General features: G+C 38.9%; 1 protein-coding gene across 5 annotated transcripts in view; it reads left to right on the forward strand.

The window, feature by feature from the left end:
- The window catches only part of CDKL5 (cyclin dependent kinase like 5), a 182082-nt gene that overhangs the window by 155102 nt on the left and 8957 nt on the right, over window positions 1–18023 (forward strand). For 4 of the 5 annotated variants that reach the window (XM_025277318.3, XM_044937450.2, XM_044937451.2 and 1 more), the window contains 6 exons: window positions 1923–2024; window positions 2296–2401; window positions 5074–5197; window positions 12122–12221; window positions 16475–16597; window positions 17773–17892. In XM_025277318.3, the coding sequence (XP_025133103.1) occupies window positions 1923–2024; window positions 2296–2401; window positions 5074–5197; window positions 12122–12221; window positions 16475–16597; window positions 17773–17892 (675 nt within the window). The remainder of the gene's footprint in view (window positions 1–1922; window positions 2025–2295; window positions 2402–5073; window positions 5198–12121; window positions 12222–16474; window positions 16598–17772; window positions 17893–18023) is intronic. The other variant, XM_044937452.2, reaches the window with a different exon arrangement.

Below are 18023 nucleotides of genomic sequence, written 5' to 3' on the forward strand. Positions count from 1 at the left end.
TATAGGAAAAAGGAAGCCTTCAAGGTTTCTCTCCTACGAGCTGCTTTTCAGAGTAGAAGAGAGGACTTGAAGTCATCTAATTCAACCCCTCCATTGCATGGATGAGCATGCTGAGGCTTTGAGAGGTTGGGTGGGTTGCCTAAATTTACCCAACGAGTTCAGGGTGGAGCTGGGATGTTGAGGGAATGTCCAGGTCTCTAGGCCAGAGCTTTTCACACTGTGTCACACTGACATGTGGAGGTTGAGATGTGACCCTGGGCCCTTATGCAGAGATGTTCTCCACGAGGTTGGAAGATTGTCTGGGGCCCCGGTGAGAGGAGACAGGAGATGTCATGTTGGAGTCAGAGCAGTGGTCAGAGGAGCCTCTCTAGAGAAAAGGGATCTCTAGCAGTCTGGCAGCCCCACATGGATTTACATGGAGGTCAAAAACAGTAAAGGGTGTTAGCTTTAAGCACAGTGTAAATAGAGAAGAAGTAAGAAAAATAAAAAACTGTACCTTGGAAAAAGGACAAATGGACTGGCTCTCTGACTGCTAGAGAAAAGGCTTCATGACCCTGGTAGAAATAAGCTCATTATGAAACAGTAACTGTAGGCTAAAAACAGATCCAACTGTTACTGAATTTTAAGTCCAGTTCGGGAGGTGCAGTGCCGAACTGCAAGAAAGTAGAAGGTTTTTTGTTTTTTTTTTTTCTTCTCTCTCTCTCTCTTTTTTTTTTAATTTTATTTTATTTTTAAACTTTACAAAGGCACAAAGATGGCAGACGGCTTGACAAGTAATTGAAGCCAGGAATAATGATGGGAATCACTCTCCTGAAAAGTACTGTCACCTTTAAGAGCAAGGGCACTGGACTGGCTCTGTCAACTTAGAGTTTAGGTGTAAATCATTTGTTTTCTAAGATACTTTTCTAGAGGCTTTTGTAAACAATGCAGGTGATAAAATTCAAATGAGATCTTGTCACAAAGTAGAAAGAAGAGAGGCTACATTGAATGATTTCCTGCCCAGAGTCCTTTCTTAGTACATTTGGGGAGTGAGGGGGAGAAAGAATCATATTTTAAATTTTAAATAAACTATTTTGACACATTGTGTAAGGCTCAAGATAATACTCTTTCTGTGCATAATATAAAGATACACAATGCAGCTAACTCCTCTGAATGGCTTGGTAATTTTATTCCATAATTCTTTCTTTCTGAAGGTAGAAAATGCTACTTTTCCCCTCAGTGAGCACTACTATGGACCAAGGCTGCTCTTAGCTTGTGATTCACTTCCTTGACGGAAAGAGGAAGTGTCTCTGGAGATGAGTGCTTGTCGTGATTGTTAAGAAAATACATGAAGTATAAGTACTGTTATCATAGAGGAGATTAAGTACATAAACTACAATAGTTAGAGGATTTTTAAGACAGAAATTATTGAGGGTGCTGATTCAATTCCTTGATCTATCCAAAGAACATTTGTTTTCATCTGAATCTGCCATACATGTCCTTCATGAAAAATATTTTTGCATCTGTAGTTCTTTTTGGAGAACTCAGCCTAAAATCTGCTAGAGATATTTTGGATTAACTAATAGAACCTCTGGTTCTCTTCTAATTGAGTGCTGCTTAGAACCATGGCTTTCTAGATATTAGGAGGATGATTTTCTTTGTTTTTAATAATTAATTGAACTATTTTCAGAGTAATTCATTCCCTGCTTGCATTAACTTTAATGAGAATTTCACTTTCCATCTGTGTGACATTTGTTTGACATATTTTACATTCATCAGATGATTCACTCTTTTACGGGACAATTTGTGTTTTAGCCAACTCACATTTTTTATTTTAGCCAGTTAAGGTACTGGTTATACCAAATAAAACCCATGGAAATTTAGGTGATTTTCATCCCTAGGAACAAGACAGTCTCAAAAATCCTTTTAACTTTGACTTTCAGCCCGGAGAGCAACTCCCTCCAGAGATGACTGTGGCACGATCTTCTGTTAAGGAGGCCTCCAGAGAAGGCACCTCTTCATTCCATGCGCGGCAGAAGTCTGAGGTATGAATTTTCTAGAGTGGCTACCATTCCTGATAGAATGTGTCTATAAAGATTGGTCATTCAGAATCATTACAGTCTGTCTTATAAGATTTATCCATACCTAGTCTCCCACAAATAATTTGAACTGGCTTACAAAGTAAGCAGTTTTCCTCATGCCATAATTCTGAGTTTTGTCTTAAATAGATCCCAGAGTAAATTATAGATCAGTTAGGTACTGCTCTGAGTGCACAGGCCACACCATCATCACTCTGCTGTTTACCTTTTGTCTCAGGGTGGAGCGTATCATGACCCCCACTCTGATGATGGCGCCGCTCCTAAGGAAAATAGACACCTGTATAATGATCCTGTTCCAAGAAGAGTTGGCAGCTTCTACCGAGGTAAACCCAGCTCCTAGCACCCATCCGGGTCCTCTCTTCTCTCCCCCTCACTACATCTCCAGCCCGCACACTCCCCTATATTCCACTGCCCTGACTTCCGGTCAGTGTCATTCTTACCTGCACTGCTGCCTTCCACCACATCTTCCTGCCTTGGGTCCCGCTGTCTTAGTTCAGACCCTTGTGGCTTCTAACTTGATTTCTTTGAATAGCCTCCCAGCAGCTCTCCCTATCTCTAAAGTCACCATCAAAATGGTCCCTGGAATGATCCTTATGAAGCTGTGTTCTAACCACAGCACTCATTCGATTAAGTCATAAAATATTTATCGATGTCACTTGTGTGCCTGAGACTTCTAATTTAGAACATCAGTGAGCAATACAGCCGAAGGTCTCCACCCTCACAGAGCTCACATTCTAATGAGGAGAGAATAATACTAAATGTAATAATTACATAGAGCAGTAAAAGATAGTAAATGCTACAGGGAAAAAAAATACAACAGGGCAGTCCATCGCCCCCAGCCCCAGTCCTCTCTCTCATCTGCTAAGAATCTTCTGGTGGCTTCCCATTGTCAACAGGACAAAATGTTAGTTCCCTCAGATGGCATTTTAGACTTTCCGTGCCTGGCCCTTGCTATTCTCTCCAGCTCTTCCCCCACCGCTCACACAGGTTGTGCCCTCCTCTGACCTGAATGCATTACTCTAAATGCTCAGACAGCTTGTTTCTGTCCCTTTTGAGAGTCTGCTTTGATGTCCTCTGCAGTGTGATGGCTTCCCTTGCCACCTAGACAAAGTGAAGTGTTTCCTTCTTTGTTCTGCTCATGGTCCTTTGTCTCTAACATAACACACACCACGTGGTATGGCTTCTTTGCATTTCTCTCTCACAAGGGTACAAGGCCCTTTACCTTTTCCTCTTTTACCCTCATTGACTAGGACACTGCCTGGCAGTTTCAGAAATATTTGTTGAATGAATGACAGAAAATCTTCTAGTGTACTTACATGACCTTAAAATTGTGTTTTGATGTTTAACAGACAATTGTAACAAATGTTTCAGGGGCTGAATGGATTTAGGAGGGATTGACAGAGAAAGACATCCCCTTTAAGAAGCTATGTAGTAATACAGTGGGGGCCCCCAGGCAGCCCCAGCCCCTAGTGGGGAGACAGACAGCAAGCCCACCAGGGCACAAGTGAAGTCCTGTGTCCGTGAGGCCTAACTTCTCATAATTCTGTTGATTTGGAAGGATAGCTGGAAAGGGCAGAAATTGGTGGGGAACATGGACAATGGCTTGGTCATTTTAACTAGGACTCTGAGCTAAATAAATGCATGCAAGTCTTATTCAGGACCTAAATATATATTGACTGATGAGGCTACTCTGTTCCCTCATAGCCCCACGCTGGAGAAGAACATAAGACATTCTATATACCTTTTGATGCAATTTATTATTTTTCTGATGTCACGGTTACTTTAGAATCTTATGGGACTAAAATTTTAATTCAGATTAAAGGTAATTAAAACAAAAGTATTATAGTGTACATGTAAACAAAAGTCTTTTCTTCTCTCACTGGAAGTTTTACTTCCAAAATGGATCACACACATGTTAATTCTATAGATGTCTAGAGAGTATATGTTAATATTAAGATGTTAACTAAGTTTTTAATTAGTCCTTGACCTCAAGGAACACAGTTTTATTTTGATTGCCAGTTGATTACTATCAGTAAAGCCCCTTGTAATTGACTTCAGAGTTTGGCAGGTAGAACATTTTTATTTTAGAAAGTCCAGAAATAGAAATGAAAGATTTAACTAGGTGAAACATTTGGAGACATCTCTCATTTCAGTGATACTACTAAATCTAACTGGATGATGATTTAGTGGTATCATTGAAATGACAGATGTTTTTAGAATATTTCCCATTTTCATTCCTGTTGGCCAAGAGTCAAGTGAAATGGTGTCATTTGTCTTTACATACAGCCTGTGTATTCCTTCTGTGATGAAATTTGTAATATATTTTGATTTATGACCAAGCTTAGAAATTGACAGAAAAAGATGATTACCCTCCCCCAAAGAAAAACAGAAAAGTATCTACTCACAAACATCATGGTTTGTCTTTTTGTTTATTCCTGGATTGAATATTTAGAGAAAAATAGTATTTTGTGCAAATAACCACATTTCTTTTGAATTGAGTTTAAAAAATACATAAAATTGATATGTCACCTCCCAAGTGGCAAGTCTTAAACTGTAGTTGGTGTATTCCGGCACATATATTGTTAAGAATCACTTCAGACTAAGAATAGATTCTACATAGTTGGGTCTATGATGTAAGAAAGCCTCAACTTAAGTGAATGTCAAAATGGGGAGGTGGGGATCATATTCATACTTTGAAATCTCCTATGATGTTTTCCAGTTTATCAGCTGTTACATTAATTTATGTCTTGAATATATTGCCTGAGTTAACTGACCCTTGCAAGTTACTGTCATAAGCAATTGGGGGAGGGGGGAGGGAGAGAATGTTCCCTGGAATGCCTCCATCCTCAGAAAACACAAAAGTTTTATGAAGGGCAAATGAGGATATTGACTTACCTATTTGTTATTTTGTTTGTGTGAGAGAAATGCAATAGAACAATATGAGAAGTGCTTTGATCAAAAGAGTACATCAGCGGCTTACCTTTTCTTTATTCAGTGCCATCTCCACGTCCAGACAATTCTTTCCATGAAAATAATGTGTCAACCAGAGTTTCTTCCCTACCATCAGAAAGCAGTTCTGGAACTAACCACTCAAAAAGACAGCCAGCATTCGATCCATGGTGGGTATTTTAGCTTGTTTTTACTCTTCTTTTTTCTAACTGTGGATTTGAGATTTTACAGCAATTCTGGGTAAACAGTTTAGCATTCTGTCTCCTACTAGGCCTTTCTTTCTCGAGAGAGATTGTTTCATAAGGGAAATGTGATTCGTCATTATTTGTAATGGTTTCTTTCAAAATGTGCAGCATTTATGTTAAGAATCATGTAAAAGAAAGAAAATACCCTGGGTCAGTACATACCTCATAAGTCTTCCATCGTCTTCTTCTGACATGATTGACATGCTTTGCTGTCTTCTCCTCTCACTCCTATTGAATCATGTAGGAGACAATTTGCTTAGCACTTGGTGTGCAGTGTCTCACTCAGTTCTCACAATCAGCCTTTGAAGTAGGGTAGCCTTTCCTCTCCAGATGAGAAAACCGCAGCTTAGAAAAGGTAAAGAGCCTGCCTGGTGCTGGACAGCAAGTACCAGGGAGGAGGGAGCCAGGATCTAGACCCAGATGGGTTCTGACTCTAAAGCTCGTGTCTTTTACTTCTATGCTACCTGACTTTCATTCAGGGTGAAAAGAGAAATAACGGAACAACCATTTGTGGTACCACAAAAATGTACTGGTTGTCAGAGGACAAAATGATGTGCCAATTTTGCTTATCCTTTAATCTTTGTGTCATGTGTAATAAAAATTTAAGGAGAGAATTATAACACACATCAAGTCTCATTAGCAGATTTTGTGTGGGGGCTAAGGACTGTATTTTTAATAATGTAGACTTTATAGTCTCAGCTGCCCAGAAAGACTTCCCAGAATCTAGATGTGAGGGGTATTTATATATTTTTCATAGGACTATTAAGTTCTCCACCAAGAGAATAAAATGGTGCCTCACTGTAATGCACTGAATTGAGAATGAGACCAATCTGTCAGATTCTGTCTCTGCTGTTTATTGCCAGAATTCATACAGTTTGGACCCTGTTAGCAGGGTAATATCAAGGTTTCAGTGTTACCATGCCCTATAGGGAAAATAACTTATTTTTACAATAATAAAAATGGTTTTCTTAAAGCTATAAATACTTTTTCTTTTATAAGCACATTTTATATTTATCGCCTTATTTATTAAATGAGAGTTTTAACATTAGTGACTCAGAGGTTAGACTCTGGAAATGAGATATCTTGAGTAGTGTCACCTGTTGGCCATGTGAGCTTAAGCTCTCTGTCCCTCAGTTTCCTTGTCTATAAAATAGGCTAAGAATAGCACTTCCCTCATACAGTATATATGATCATTAAATGAAGTAAAACATCAAAAGCATCTAGAGCGGTGCCTGGCACCTTTGTGACTTGTTAACGTTAACAGCAGCAGTTTTTACCATTAATGTTCTCTAACTTCAGTATGACTTACCAGGTGTCTCATCTCCACTTACTTTACTGAGGAACTTCTGTGAGTTCTTTCTCCATAACTTAGATAAGATCTACACATTAACTGGAGAGCACAGGTACAACTCCAGTTACTGACGTTGACAGTTTTCAAGTGGTTTTGACAAGCTGTGAGAGTAGTGTCTAAGTTGTGAGAATACAGAAGTACAAATGGAATTGTGTTTCATCTTGGTCATTGCATGATGAAGTGGTGATGGTTTAAAAGAGCGTTGATTACAGATTAGCATGAATGAAAATATAGATAGGTCAGATCAAAACTACATCTAAATGTGGGATTCACAGTCTTAACAGCATATTATTTCTGACTTTTTGATAATCAGTTTAAGTAGACCTGGATATGTGTAGAAACCTAAAAACAATTGTTTTGAAAAGAATTAGAGGCACAGTTGGGATGCTGAACTTTAGACAGGTCTTCATCAAGTCATCTGATATTGCTATTATGAGGTTTGAGAGAATCCCAGAATTTCCAGGGAGGAATTGGATATATTCTTTTGTTCTTACTGCCCCTCATAATAGTGTTGCTATGATACTTCTCCCCCATGCATTGCATCCAACTTAGTTTAAGTCTTCCATTAAGCTCGACTTGTCTTGGATTTTTTTCTTGAACAAGATCTCTCATTGGTTCACCATATTTATATTTGAGAGAATGCCATTTGATAACTTTTACAAAAACATGAATGAGCCTTGCCATGGGGACATAGTGAATTGCTGTTCCTAAATTATCACTGTCCTAAGGGCAGTCTGTTTCTCCTTGTTAGTAGTACTTTACGTTTCTTTAGAGAAGAGGATATTTGTACAGGGCACACATTTCTTGCAACGGAAAAGTCAAGCTACTGTATCATACTTTAAAATGATAGTGTAGTATAATATGCAGAGCTGTTATTCTGGCCATCTCAACTGTCCAGAATCCAGTTAAGAACTGGGAGATAAGCCAAAACATTTCAGAACAACAAAAATAGGGTTAATACAGTCAATTGATCATCTTTAGTAATGGGAAAACACCTCCACCCTCCCTGTGAGCCTGCTTATTCTTCTTCTATGTTGAGTTCTCTCAGTTGGCACTGAGGTTGTCAGGCAAGAAATAATCCCAGGTAACAAGACGGTGTGCAGAGAGAGAAGGATCCTGAACAGTAACTATAGAGAGAAGAGAGGTAGTTTGACGTTTCTAATGCTCTAAAAGGAAAGTCATTTCTGGCCGTTATGGTTTCATACATAGAGTAGATATCCAGGTAGAGTATATATCTTTAAAATAGGCTGCTCTTACTTTCCATGAAAAGACAAAGTGTTTGGAAAGACTGCTGTCAAAATTGGGTTAAAAATTGACACTTAAACAATAAACCAAATTAATTAGAAATCCCAGTAGTTAGGATAAGTGAAGAATTGCTGTCACTCACTTGCACAATCCCAGGCTTTCTCTTCTTGTAACGTTATGAATACATTGATATCCTTTATTGTCATTCTGTAGAATTAGTCCCTGACTTTCTACCCTCAGACATTAGCCAACTGACCCTAGTGACACTGGCAGGGGAAGGGAGGTGACAGGGAAAGTGTCACAGTCAGCTTCTCTTTGATGCACCTTCTCACTGCTGCTCTTGAGGGGATTATAATGGAGCTCCCTGGCCCTCTGTCTAACTGGTGGGTTGCTTGCCTTGAGTCTGTGAGCAGCTTGAGGTCACACCCCTTGTTTTAGTTTTTCTCTGTATCTCCAACACCTAACACTGATCCTGGCACATACAGAGTACTCTATAAATGTTGATTGGGTTTGATTTAGTTGGTTTTCATTCCTTCCTTTTTTTAGGTGTTTCTTTGGAATTCTCTTTCTTTTTAACCCCTTATGGAAATAGTAGCTGTTCTGTTAGATAATGTTTGAGTGCCATGACTATTCAGGAAGGAGACTGTTATTGTTACCCACCCCTTCCCCCCCCCCACACACACATATACATATATTCTTCCTCAAATCATGCTTGCTGCACCCCCCACCCCTCCCCACCCCCGCTGTGTTTTCAGCCCTGGGTAACGTGCCAAGTGACAGCTGAGTGGTCCTTCTCAGAGCTCCTGTCCCTGAGACTTAGGTGATCACCATTTGCCCTTCTCTTGTGTTGCTCCTCTGTTGCCTGTATAGTTAGTTTGCTCAGCACACAACTGTTGACCGAACGAGGTAGAATCAATAACAGGGTCCAGAATTCACGAGTGACATTAAGTCACAGGGCTCACTCTTACCTGTTGGGTGCAGTACTGGTTATAAATGTTCAAGTCCTTTTTTTCATTCATTTGTACAGCACACAGCTTTATAGGTGCCTGAGTTCCTGGCAGCTTCTCTCAATCCCTGAGTCTTTCTTGCAGGTTTTCCTCCCTTCGATTTCTCTGTTAATTCTCTGTATGTGTATGTTTCAGTGTAGCTTCTCCCTCTCTCTGTCTTTTCTCTCTCTGTCTCCCTCCCTCCCCCACTGGCACTCTTTCTTTCTCTCTGACTTCCTTTTGTGTCTTTCTTTTTGTGATGCATGCACACTTACATTTTACTCCTAGCTTTCATCCTCTAATTAAAGGGTATTTTCTTTTTCTTTTTTGTTTTGGTCCCTGGAATCTTTTCGCACCTGGATCTTGACCCCACTGCCTCTCCATGGCTCCAGTTTGAGGATACTTTCCTCATTATTCCCCTTTCCCCGGACTCTAGTTTATCCAATGCCTCTGAAGAGACCCTGCGAAGAGTCTTTGATTCATTATCTGTGATTTGGGGACACAAGGAATTGCAAACACTGAGCTTTTTGTCCTGCTCCTCCTTCTCTTTCAGTACTGTCACCCCCATACTCTCACTTTCATTTTATTGGACAGTCTTCTTCCTCCTAGAGCTGGTGTCTCAAGCCTTCACTTCCTCTCATGCCAATATTAACATTCGTATAGTAACACCTGTTCCCATCCTGAGGATGTGGTCATGATGAATGTGGCCCTCTTAAAGATTTCCTCAGTTGGCAGAAAGCACTTTAACTACTGACCCTCAGCAGACCTTTGAGATTTTGTTATACTTTAATTCTGATTAGTAAAAACTTCTTCCCGTTAATCTAAATACTCTGCTGTGCTTCTAGGTTATGTGCAGACCCCAGTATGGAAGGACATGAGCTGTATCATAAGCATATAATGCTTTAACTTCTGGAAGTTACAAATCGTTAAAAATAGTATTACTGGTTAGATTAGATGCTCTCTGAGGTTTCTTTGACACTTCCCTGATAGCTCAGTTTGGTAAAGAATCCGCCTGCAGTGCAGGAGACCTCAGTTCGATTCCTGGGTTGGGAAGATCTGCTGGAGAAAGGATGGGCTACCCACTCCAGTATTCTTGGGCTTCCCTGGTGGCTCAGCTGGTAAAGAATCTGCCTGCAATGCGGGAGACCTGGCTTCAATCCCTGGGTTGGGAAGATCCCCTGGAGAAGGGAAAGACTACCCTCTTTCACTTCTAAGAGTGGTGCTTTTGTGTTTCCAGCAACTGCTTACACTGTTCTGCCATGTTTCCTAGAACCCTCACATAACTGAATACTGTGGCCTGGAACTTAGTTAAGGGTAGTCTGTCTTTAGACCCCATCCAAGGGTTTCATCTCCTTAATCTCAAAAGTACTTGTCATAAGAAACTTTGACCAAATAGGCCCAGTCTGTCATTAGGATGAGAGTGTTTTTCCCAGCACTACATTATTGAGTTTAGGGAATCTTTAACATTTCACTATTTCATTCTCACTCATTCCATTATGTCTGAAGTTTTCTCACTTTCAAAATTGTTAACGCATCATTCTGAGTCCTAATACTAATTATTTTATTGGATGTGTTGTATTATGAAACTTTAACTTCAGAGCTTGAAACTCTCAGTGAGGTTTAAAATTGTAGTTCCTAATGAGTTTCAGAAACACTTGAGCCTACAGTACATGTTTTTACTTCCTTGGTATTCCCATTAACTTTTAGGCTAAACACTTAAGAATGAATGACCCTTGCTCCTTCAAACAGTCATGGTTTTTACTTCTTATTTTTTGTCTGTTTGTCTCTGTCTCTAAATTGTTTCATTTGTGGTCTTTGATCTTGAGTTCTTGGCTTTTCAAATGAATTTTCTGTTCTGTAAACCTTTTTGTTACATTTTTAGTCCATGTTTGTTGTTGAAATTAAAAAGAAGTAACAACAAATCACCAATAATCCTACTACCCAGAAATAACTACTAAGATTTTTTTTTAATTTCTTTCTGCTTTATAAAATTTGTGTATATATACACATATATGACTTAAAAAAATACATAGTTGGGCTCATGTAGAAAGTTTTGAATCAATCCTGCTGTTTTCACTTAGTATTATAGTTGAAATATTCCTTCATATTAGTGAAAATTCTGTGAGTGTGATTTTAAAAATAGCTTCATGGTGTTTTTTATCATGTGGATCTGTAATAGATTATATAAATGTTTTCTGCCTTCACATAGATTTAATCAAGTAAAGGATGCTGGTTTGCTCATATTTTTTAGATGTTCTAGTAACTTCACTGTTCAGTACTCTAAAACCATAAATATGAATGAATTCTGTCACCTTTAAAGTTTTTACTCTTGATTTTAGGGAATAGCTAATAGAAGGAATTCAGTCATTTGAGAAGATGGTTTTCCACAGGCATCTAGATGTTCAGATTCAAAATAGGGCCCATGGAATGTGCCTTTTTCAAGAATGACACCATTCCAGTTGTTTTTAAGACCATAAATTAAATTAAGTAACATAGGGCCTCGGTTAACATATAAGTAGTCAACTTCTTGGGGCCAGGGGTTTGTTTGCTCTCTTTTAATACCTCCTATTTGTATTAAAATACCTGGTGGTGTCAGTGATAACAAAGCTTAAAGTCGTTATTTTAAGTCAGAAGCTTTTTTCCCAAAAGAGTGCTTTGTGTTAATGCATTATCCTGTCTCTATTTTTTCTTACCTTATCTACTTTTTATTTAGTTTTAATACATAGATATAAAATTTTCATAAAGGAATTTTCCAGTTTCAGGCAATTTTTACTTTTATTTGTAAGGTTTCTGTAGCAGCATTGATTTTTTTTTTTTTTTTTTTAATGTTCAGTACCCTGGTAAGCCACTGATAATGAACTTGTTAAGCTGGTTTTTAAAAGGTAAATGGAAAAATGAAGATACTGAAAATGTTTTTGTTTCCCTTGGAGGGATACAGAAAAGGCATCCTTCAAACGTGTGCTTTTCAGGCTCTCTAATCCTGAGGTTTTTCAACAGCATGAAAATGGTCCTGTAGCATAGTTACAGATCATTTGTAATAATGTTCAAATTGCTAGTTCAAGTGAGCCTTTGCCAAAGGCTAATCATTAACCATGCTTCATGATATTCAGTTCCTTCTGTGCTTTTTAGAGGTTCTTTACCTATGTGCTTGATTCTTCATGGCTATTTGAACCTGGTGTCATGCATTTTTAGTCTTCATTATATTTGTCATATAATGGTAGGGGAATGATTGAAAGATCAATATGATAAAAATGTCTTCCCATTTAGGAAAAGTCCTGAAAACATTAGTCATTCTGAACAACTCAAGGAAAAGGAAAAACAAGGTTTTTTCAGGTCAATGAAAAAGAAAAAGAAGAAATCTCAAACAGTAAGTAAATGGCCAATTTCTATTTACAATGGCATACGAGTCTACATTAGTCTGTGGAATCTTTACACTTTGTACATGGCAATCAAAGTGAATTATTTTCTTACTGATACTTGATATGCATAGACTTTAAATGTTTCTTTCTCAAATTCTATACAACTTCCTCCTCCCACAGAGCCTTTTCTAGATTCAACAGAACCTCTAGGAATAGGAGAAATTAAATTTGGATGAAAGAGAATGCTTTAACCCTCTTTCAGTAAACACCTTATGGATTTATATTCATGTAAAAGTTATGAACCTTCAGGATTTATTTCTCTCTGAGGGTTAAAGATATATGAAAATTTAGGAAATGGTTTTGGTTTGTGTTTAAATCTTAGACATCATTCATCATTCTCCCCTGGCTGGTTATCTGATTCCCATGTTGCATTTCTGGGCTGCCTAGTCACAGACAGGAGCTAGCATTTGACATATCAGGGCTTGCTTTAGTAGGAGGACATGTTTATCTTGTGATTGAACTGGGAAATGGAATGAGTCTCATCTCCTGAGAGCCCTCCACCTGAACCAAGGGCTGGCTGCATGAAAGCATTCATGTCATTTCACTGAACCAGGCATGGATTCTGCTGGTTAGTGACTTGAGAACACATGGAGAAGCCAGGCCTCCAGGCCGGTGAGAACATCTTCACCACACGAGGCATGCTTTGCTTTATGATACCTTTGAGACTAGACAGGGTTGAGTCGGCTATTTTTAATTATTTTGTCTCTAGTTTTACTTCATACATGATTGACTCTCACTTACTTAAAAAGGAAAAAGTCATAATCAAAATGACCTACTCAGATGGACTTCATTGATTTCATCTCTTAAGATGAATAGATTAGACTCAGTTTTTCTGAGGTCTGTTCCATTTTGAAAAGTCTAAGATTATGACTCAATGGTAAGTAATGGTGAGATGATAGTAGCAAAGAATATATTTGAAGTAAGGATTTAATAAAGGGCTTTCTAGATTACTGGGCTTCCCTGGTAGCTCAGATGGTAAACCGTCTGCCTGCAATGAGGGAGACCCGGGTTCAATCCCTGGGTCAGGAAGATACCCTGGAGAAGGAAATGGCAACCCACTCCAGTACTCTTGCCTGGAAAATTCCATGGATGGAGGAGCCTGGTAGGGTACAGTCCATGGGGTCATTTATCTTTCTTGTTTGTTAAATTTATGATGCCATTATAATATAAATATGAGCTCATTAGAAAAAAATGTCAGAAAAATTGAGAAAAAAATGATAATTTCCGATCTTACCACCCTATCTCAACTAGTATTAGGATATTGGTGTATTTCCTCCTAGCTTTTAAGCCGGTGCATATGTTTATGGAAAGAAGGTGGTTTTTTAGTTTGCTTTAAATAATAGTAATCATTCTAGTACAATTTTGTATTCTGGCTTTCTAATAGTGTTTCTATCACACATACACACAGTATGTATGTTACTACACAGATTTTATTATCTTCATTTTAATGGCTTATAATATTTCTAAAATGTTCATTAAAAAAAAAAAGCTGGCTACATTTCTAACTGAAACTCAATTAAAGTAGAAGGTCCAATCAAGATGTTGCTTAGTCACATATTAACTACACATGTTGTTTAAACCAGATGCACAAAATAGACCTGATTTGAAGTAGTGAGGCTTAAAATATGTACAGTGCTAATAAAACTTTTATTATCTGTGGAACATATTTATGCATCATGAATATTAAATTTAGATTATCTCCTCCTAGCCACTGTTATTATTTAGAGATTGTTTTGGTTCTTAACCTCAGGCCCATAGCCATTGTGGGGTTGATTAAATGGAAGTAGCAAGACACAGGAATTGAAGGTGTTTTTGTGTACAGATTTAGCTTTTGATGTCTGCCTTAGACCAGCATTAAACCTGTGGCTCACCATGGCATGAGTCAGGTGTGTACATGTTAACTGTTACTCAGGATCTGGTTCGAATTCTAGATGTATAAGTAGTGTAGGTTAGGGTAAATAGGATATTTACTATTCTCTAACATACTCTTCACTTGAACTTACTTGTTTCAGGGTTTCATACTTTTCATTTTTGATATGTAAAGTAACTGCAAATTATCTCTGCACAGGTCACAATGACTTAAGCCTTCCAAACCAAAAGTTGTTTATACCTCTGCATTTTTTTAATTAAAATAGGAAAGAAAATGTTTAAAGGACTTTGATATCTAAAGTAAGATTTCCAAAGAGCACTCAGTGTAGTATTTCCTGGCAGACCACAGGCTCCCAAGCTTGATATTGTGGTAACTGCCTCCTTCAAATGAGCATTGGAACAGAATTAAATTCAACTTTTCTTCGCTCACTAGAACTCAGCGAAAGGAAACCTAGGTAAATGAACTTTGAAGGACTTAAAGCATTGTGGCCTTTGCGCAAGATTGAACAAAATGGAAACCTGGTACCCAGTGCACAGAGAGAAGTCTCTGGATCTTAAATCTAGTTTAACCCCCTTATTTTGCTGATATAGGAACTGCCCAGGCAAGTTGTGACCTGCCTGAAGTTGCACAGTCAGTTTGGAGAGCTGGAGGTGGGTTCTCCTGGATAGCAGGCCCAGCTCAGTCCCTGCCAGGGTCCCACCAGGAGGTGTGGAGCGCCTCCTGCTGCTTGTTCTTGAGAATGCTCTCTTTTTTTAATGTGAATTTTTTAATTGAAATATAATTGACTTACAATATTAATTAGTTTCAGGTGTATAGTATAGCGATTCAGTATTTTTTCAGTTTATGGCAATGGCAGCCCACTCCAGTACTCTTGCCTGGAGAATCCCATGGACGGAGGAGCCTGGTAGGCTACAGTCCATGGGGTCGCTAAGAGTCGGACACAACTGAGGGACTTCACTTTCACTTTTCACTTTCATGCATTGGAGAAGGAAATGGCAATCCACTCCAGTATTCTTGCCTGGAGAATCCCATGGACAGAGGAGCCTGTTGGGCTGCCGTCTATGGGGTCGCACAGAGTCGGACACGACTGATGTGACTTAGCAGCAGCAAGCAGCATACTGAATTTAAAGTATTACAAGATAATGGCTAGAACTTTCTGTGCTATACAATATCCTTGTTGCTTCTGTATTTTATATATTATTTGTTTCTAATTGGAGTATAGTTCATTGACAGTGCTGTGTTACTTTCTGCTGTAATAGCAAAGTGAATCAGTCATACATACACATATCTGAGGGCTCTCCTGTGGCCTCCTTAGCCACACAAGTTAAACTCTTCACGGATCCCTATCTTGGGAACAGGAAAACCTTATGGGCTGTTTTTCTTGAATGTTTTCAGACACACCAGTAAAAGATGATCTGAACCTTCACAGACATTCTGGTGCTCTGACAATTGAAATATCCAAAACAGGGTAAAGTCATGCCAAAAAATCATTCACTATTGTAAAGGTGCCTGCTTTGACTCAAGCAAATCTGGAAACCGTCTTGGGAAATCCGGCTTCAGTTCCACATTCAGACAGTTACATAAGCCCTCAGAGCATATGGTGACTTTGCCAACTTGGTAATTGTACCCTAGTTAGTTAGTATCTCAACTGGTAATCATGCTTCAGTTTGAAGATTGAACTTTCTTTTTCTTTACTTTTGTGGCATATTCTGCATTGTGCCAGCTATTTTCCATGGCGTGAATACTTCTCACAGTGTAGAGCCAGGCTTCTTCCTCAACAGTAGAATCCTACAATATTGATACATTCCCCTTCCAAGTGATGTTTTCTGGTTTAAGAGTTGACCACGTTCAAAAAGGTTTGCAGTATCTTTTTCTTTTTCCTAAATAGGCATGTGGATTACATGAGATTATTTAGTTGCTTAAGTCTCTTCTGGCAATTGGGAAAAGATTGAAGTTCATCGATAGCCCTTTAAACATAATTCTTTATAACAGTCATATTTCTGATAATAAATAAATCCTTAAATGTTTTATAAGCTGAATGTGAATATATGTGTGTAAGTCTCTAGAGGCGTTCCTGCTGTAGGTATTGATCCTGTCCAAAGGTTCTTTATATACATAGAAGTTTCTGCATGTCTTCAATTTACATTATTGGCATCTTCATGTCCAGGTGAGAAATGACACAAAGCCTCTCTACATGCACACACAGCACAGAGATTCTTTCAGTGACTGTTAATACTTAACAATTTGAGGGCATCCAAGGGCTAGGATTTTCGATAAGAACACCTTTTTTTTTTTTCTTGGCAATTAGTTTATTTGTATCTTATATTGCAGACAGATTCCACCAACGGGGAGAATCCAAGCATCAAGAAATCCCTCTTTCCTCTTTTTAATTCAAAGAATCATTTAAAGCATAGTTCTTCTTTGAAAAAGCTTCCTGTAGTCACTCCACCCATGGTACCCATTTTTACGTATGGTAGCCCTGAAAACTGCTCCAGTAAACTTGTTTTACTGATGACAACAGCATGTCTTTTATTTTCATGGGGTCATATTCTCTTTGTGCTAGTTAAGTACCTGAGCCAGTTCCATAAATTCATTGAGATATAAATTCTTTGACATTCTGGAATTTCTGGATCAGTTAAGGAGGTTGAAGCATAAAGGGCTATTAAACAAACCAACTAGTGAAAGGCTAGTTTGGGTTGTCTAATTAGCCAGTTGTTGGCAGACAGTATTCATGAAATCCCTTATTTCCTGTAAAGAATTCGATTAACATTTACAATTAACAAATGTCTTTTCGTTTGGCTCACAAAGTTTGTTAACACTTGGTTGGCAGTTTGTTTCTTTGAAACCAAGTAAAATTGACCAAATTGAGTGAGCTTGCAGGCTCCATGAAAAAACAGCTTCTGTTAGTTGGTGATTTGCTCTTTCCTTGCCTGGCTCTAGCTTTTGCTGGTCACTTAGTTGAAGGCCAGGGCTTTTGCTTGGCATTTGGCGTTACTCTCCTGTGTTCACCAAAGTCGGTGAGTGGACCAATTGCATTTATCTGGAATTTGTGGCACAAATTTCCAGCATTTTCATAGTGCATAATGCTAGACCCAGGTTTCCTGGGCAGTGTCTTGGGAATATGATTCAAACCATACTTTCTCACTTTGCTATCCTTGAAAGCCTGCTAGACTTCTTTGGCACCACCAAAAACAGTGTTTGGATCATTTTCCCAGCAGAAACACATTTTTGTTTTATTGAACTGGTTCATAACCTAACTGCAATATGGAATGAGGATACGACAGCAATTCCTGGTACAGCCCAATTTAACTGCTCTCTCTTACAGCGTCTAAAACTAACAGCATGGGAATGCTTGAAGGGTTGAGGTTTAACAAAGCTGCATGACATCTGCCAATTTTTCCTACCGCAGGGAAAATTATTAAGAGGGCAGCAGACTTTAACTAGCATCACTTGCATTGTGAACATTGGGAAAGTTTGATTTCTTTTTTTATCAACTCTTTTCTTTGGAGGGGAGGGGATTGAGTTTTGGTTTGGTCGGATTTGCTTTCTTTCTCTTCTGGGGTGTGGCTGCATATCCTAATGAGGCTTACCCGTGTGCTTATTGAATCCTTGTCCGTATTCTGCTCTAGGTGCCCAATTCTGATGGCCCTGATCTTCTGACATTACAGAAAGCCATTCACTCTGCTAGCACCCCGAGCAGCAGACCCAAGGAGTGGCGTCCTGAGAAGATCTCTGATCTACAGACCCAAGTGAGTGGTGCCTGCATCACTCTTAGACTCTCAGACTCTGCAGTGACTAGTCTCTGCTGAAGAGAGGGCAGGGTTGAGAAATTTAGCCTTTCAGTGTTACAGCAAGGCTGAGAGTCTCCCCAGAACATACC

The sequence above is a fragment of the Bubalus bubalis genome, chromosome X (genome assembly GCF_019923935.1).
Source record: "Bubalus bubalis isolate 160015118507 breed Murrah chromosome X, NDDB_SH_1, whole genome shotgun sequence".
In the NCBI taxonomy this organism is placed as follows: Eukaryota; Metazoa; Chordata; class Mammalia; order Artiodactyla; family Bovidae; genus Bubalus; species Bubalus bubalis.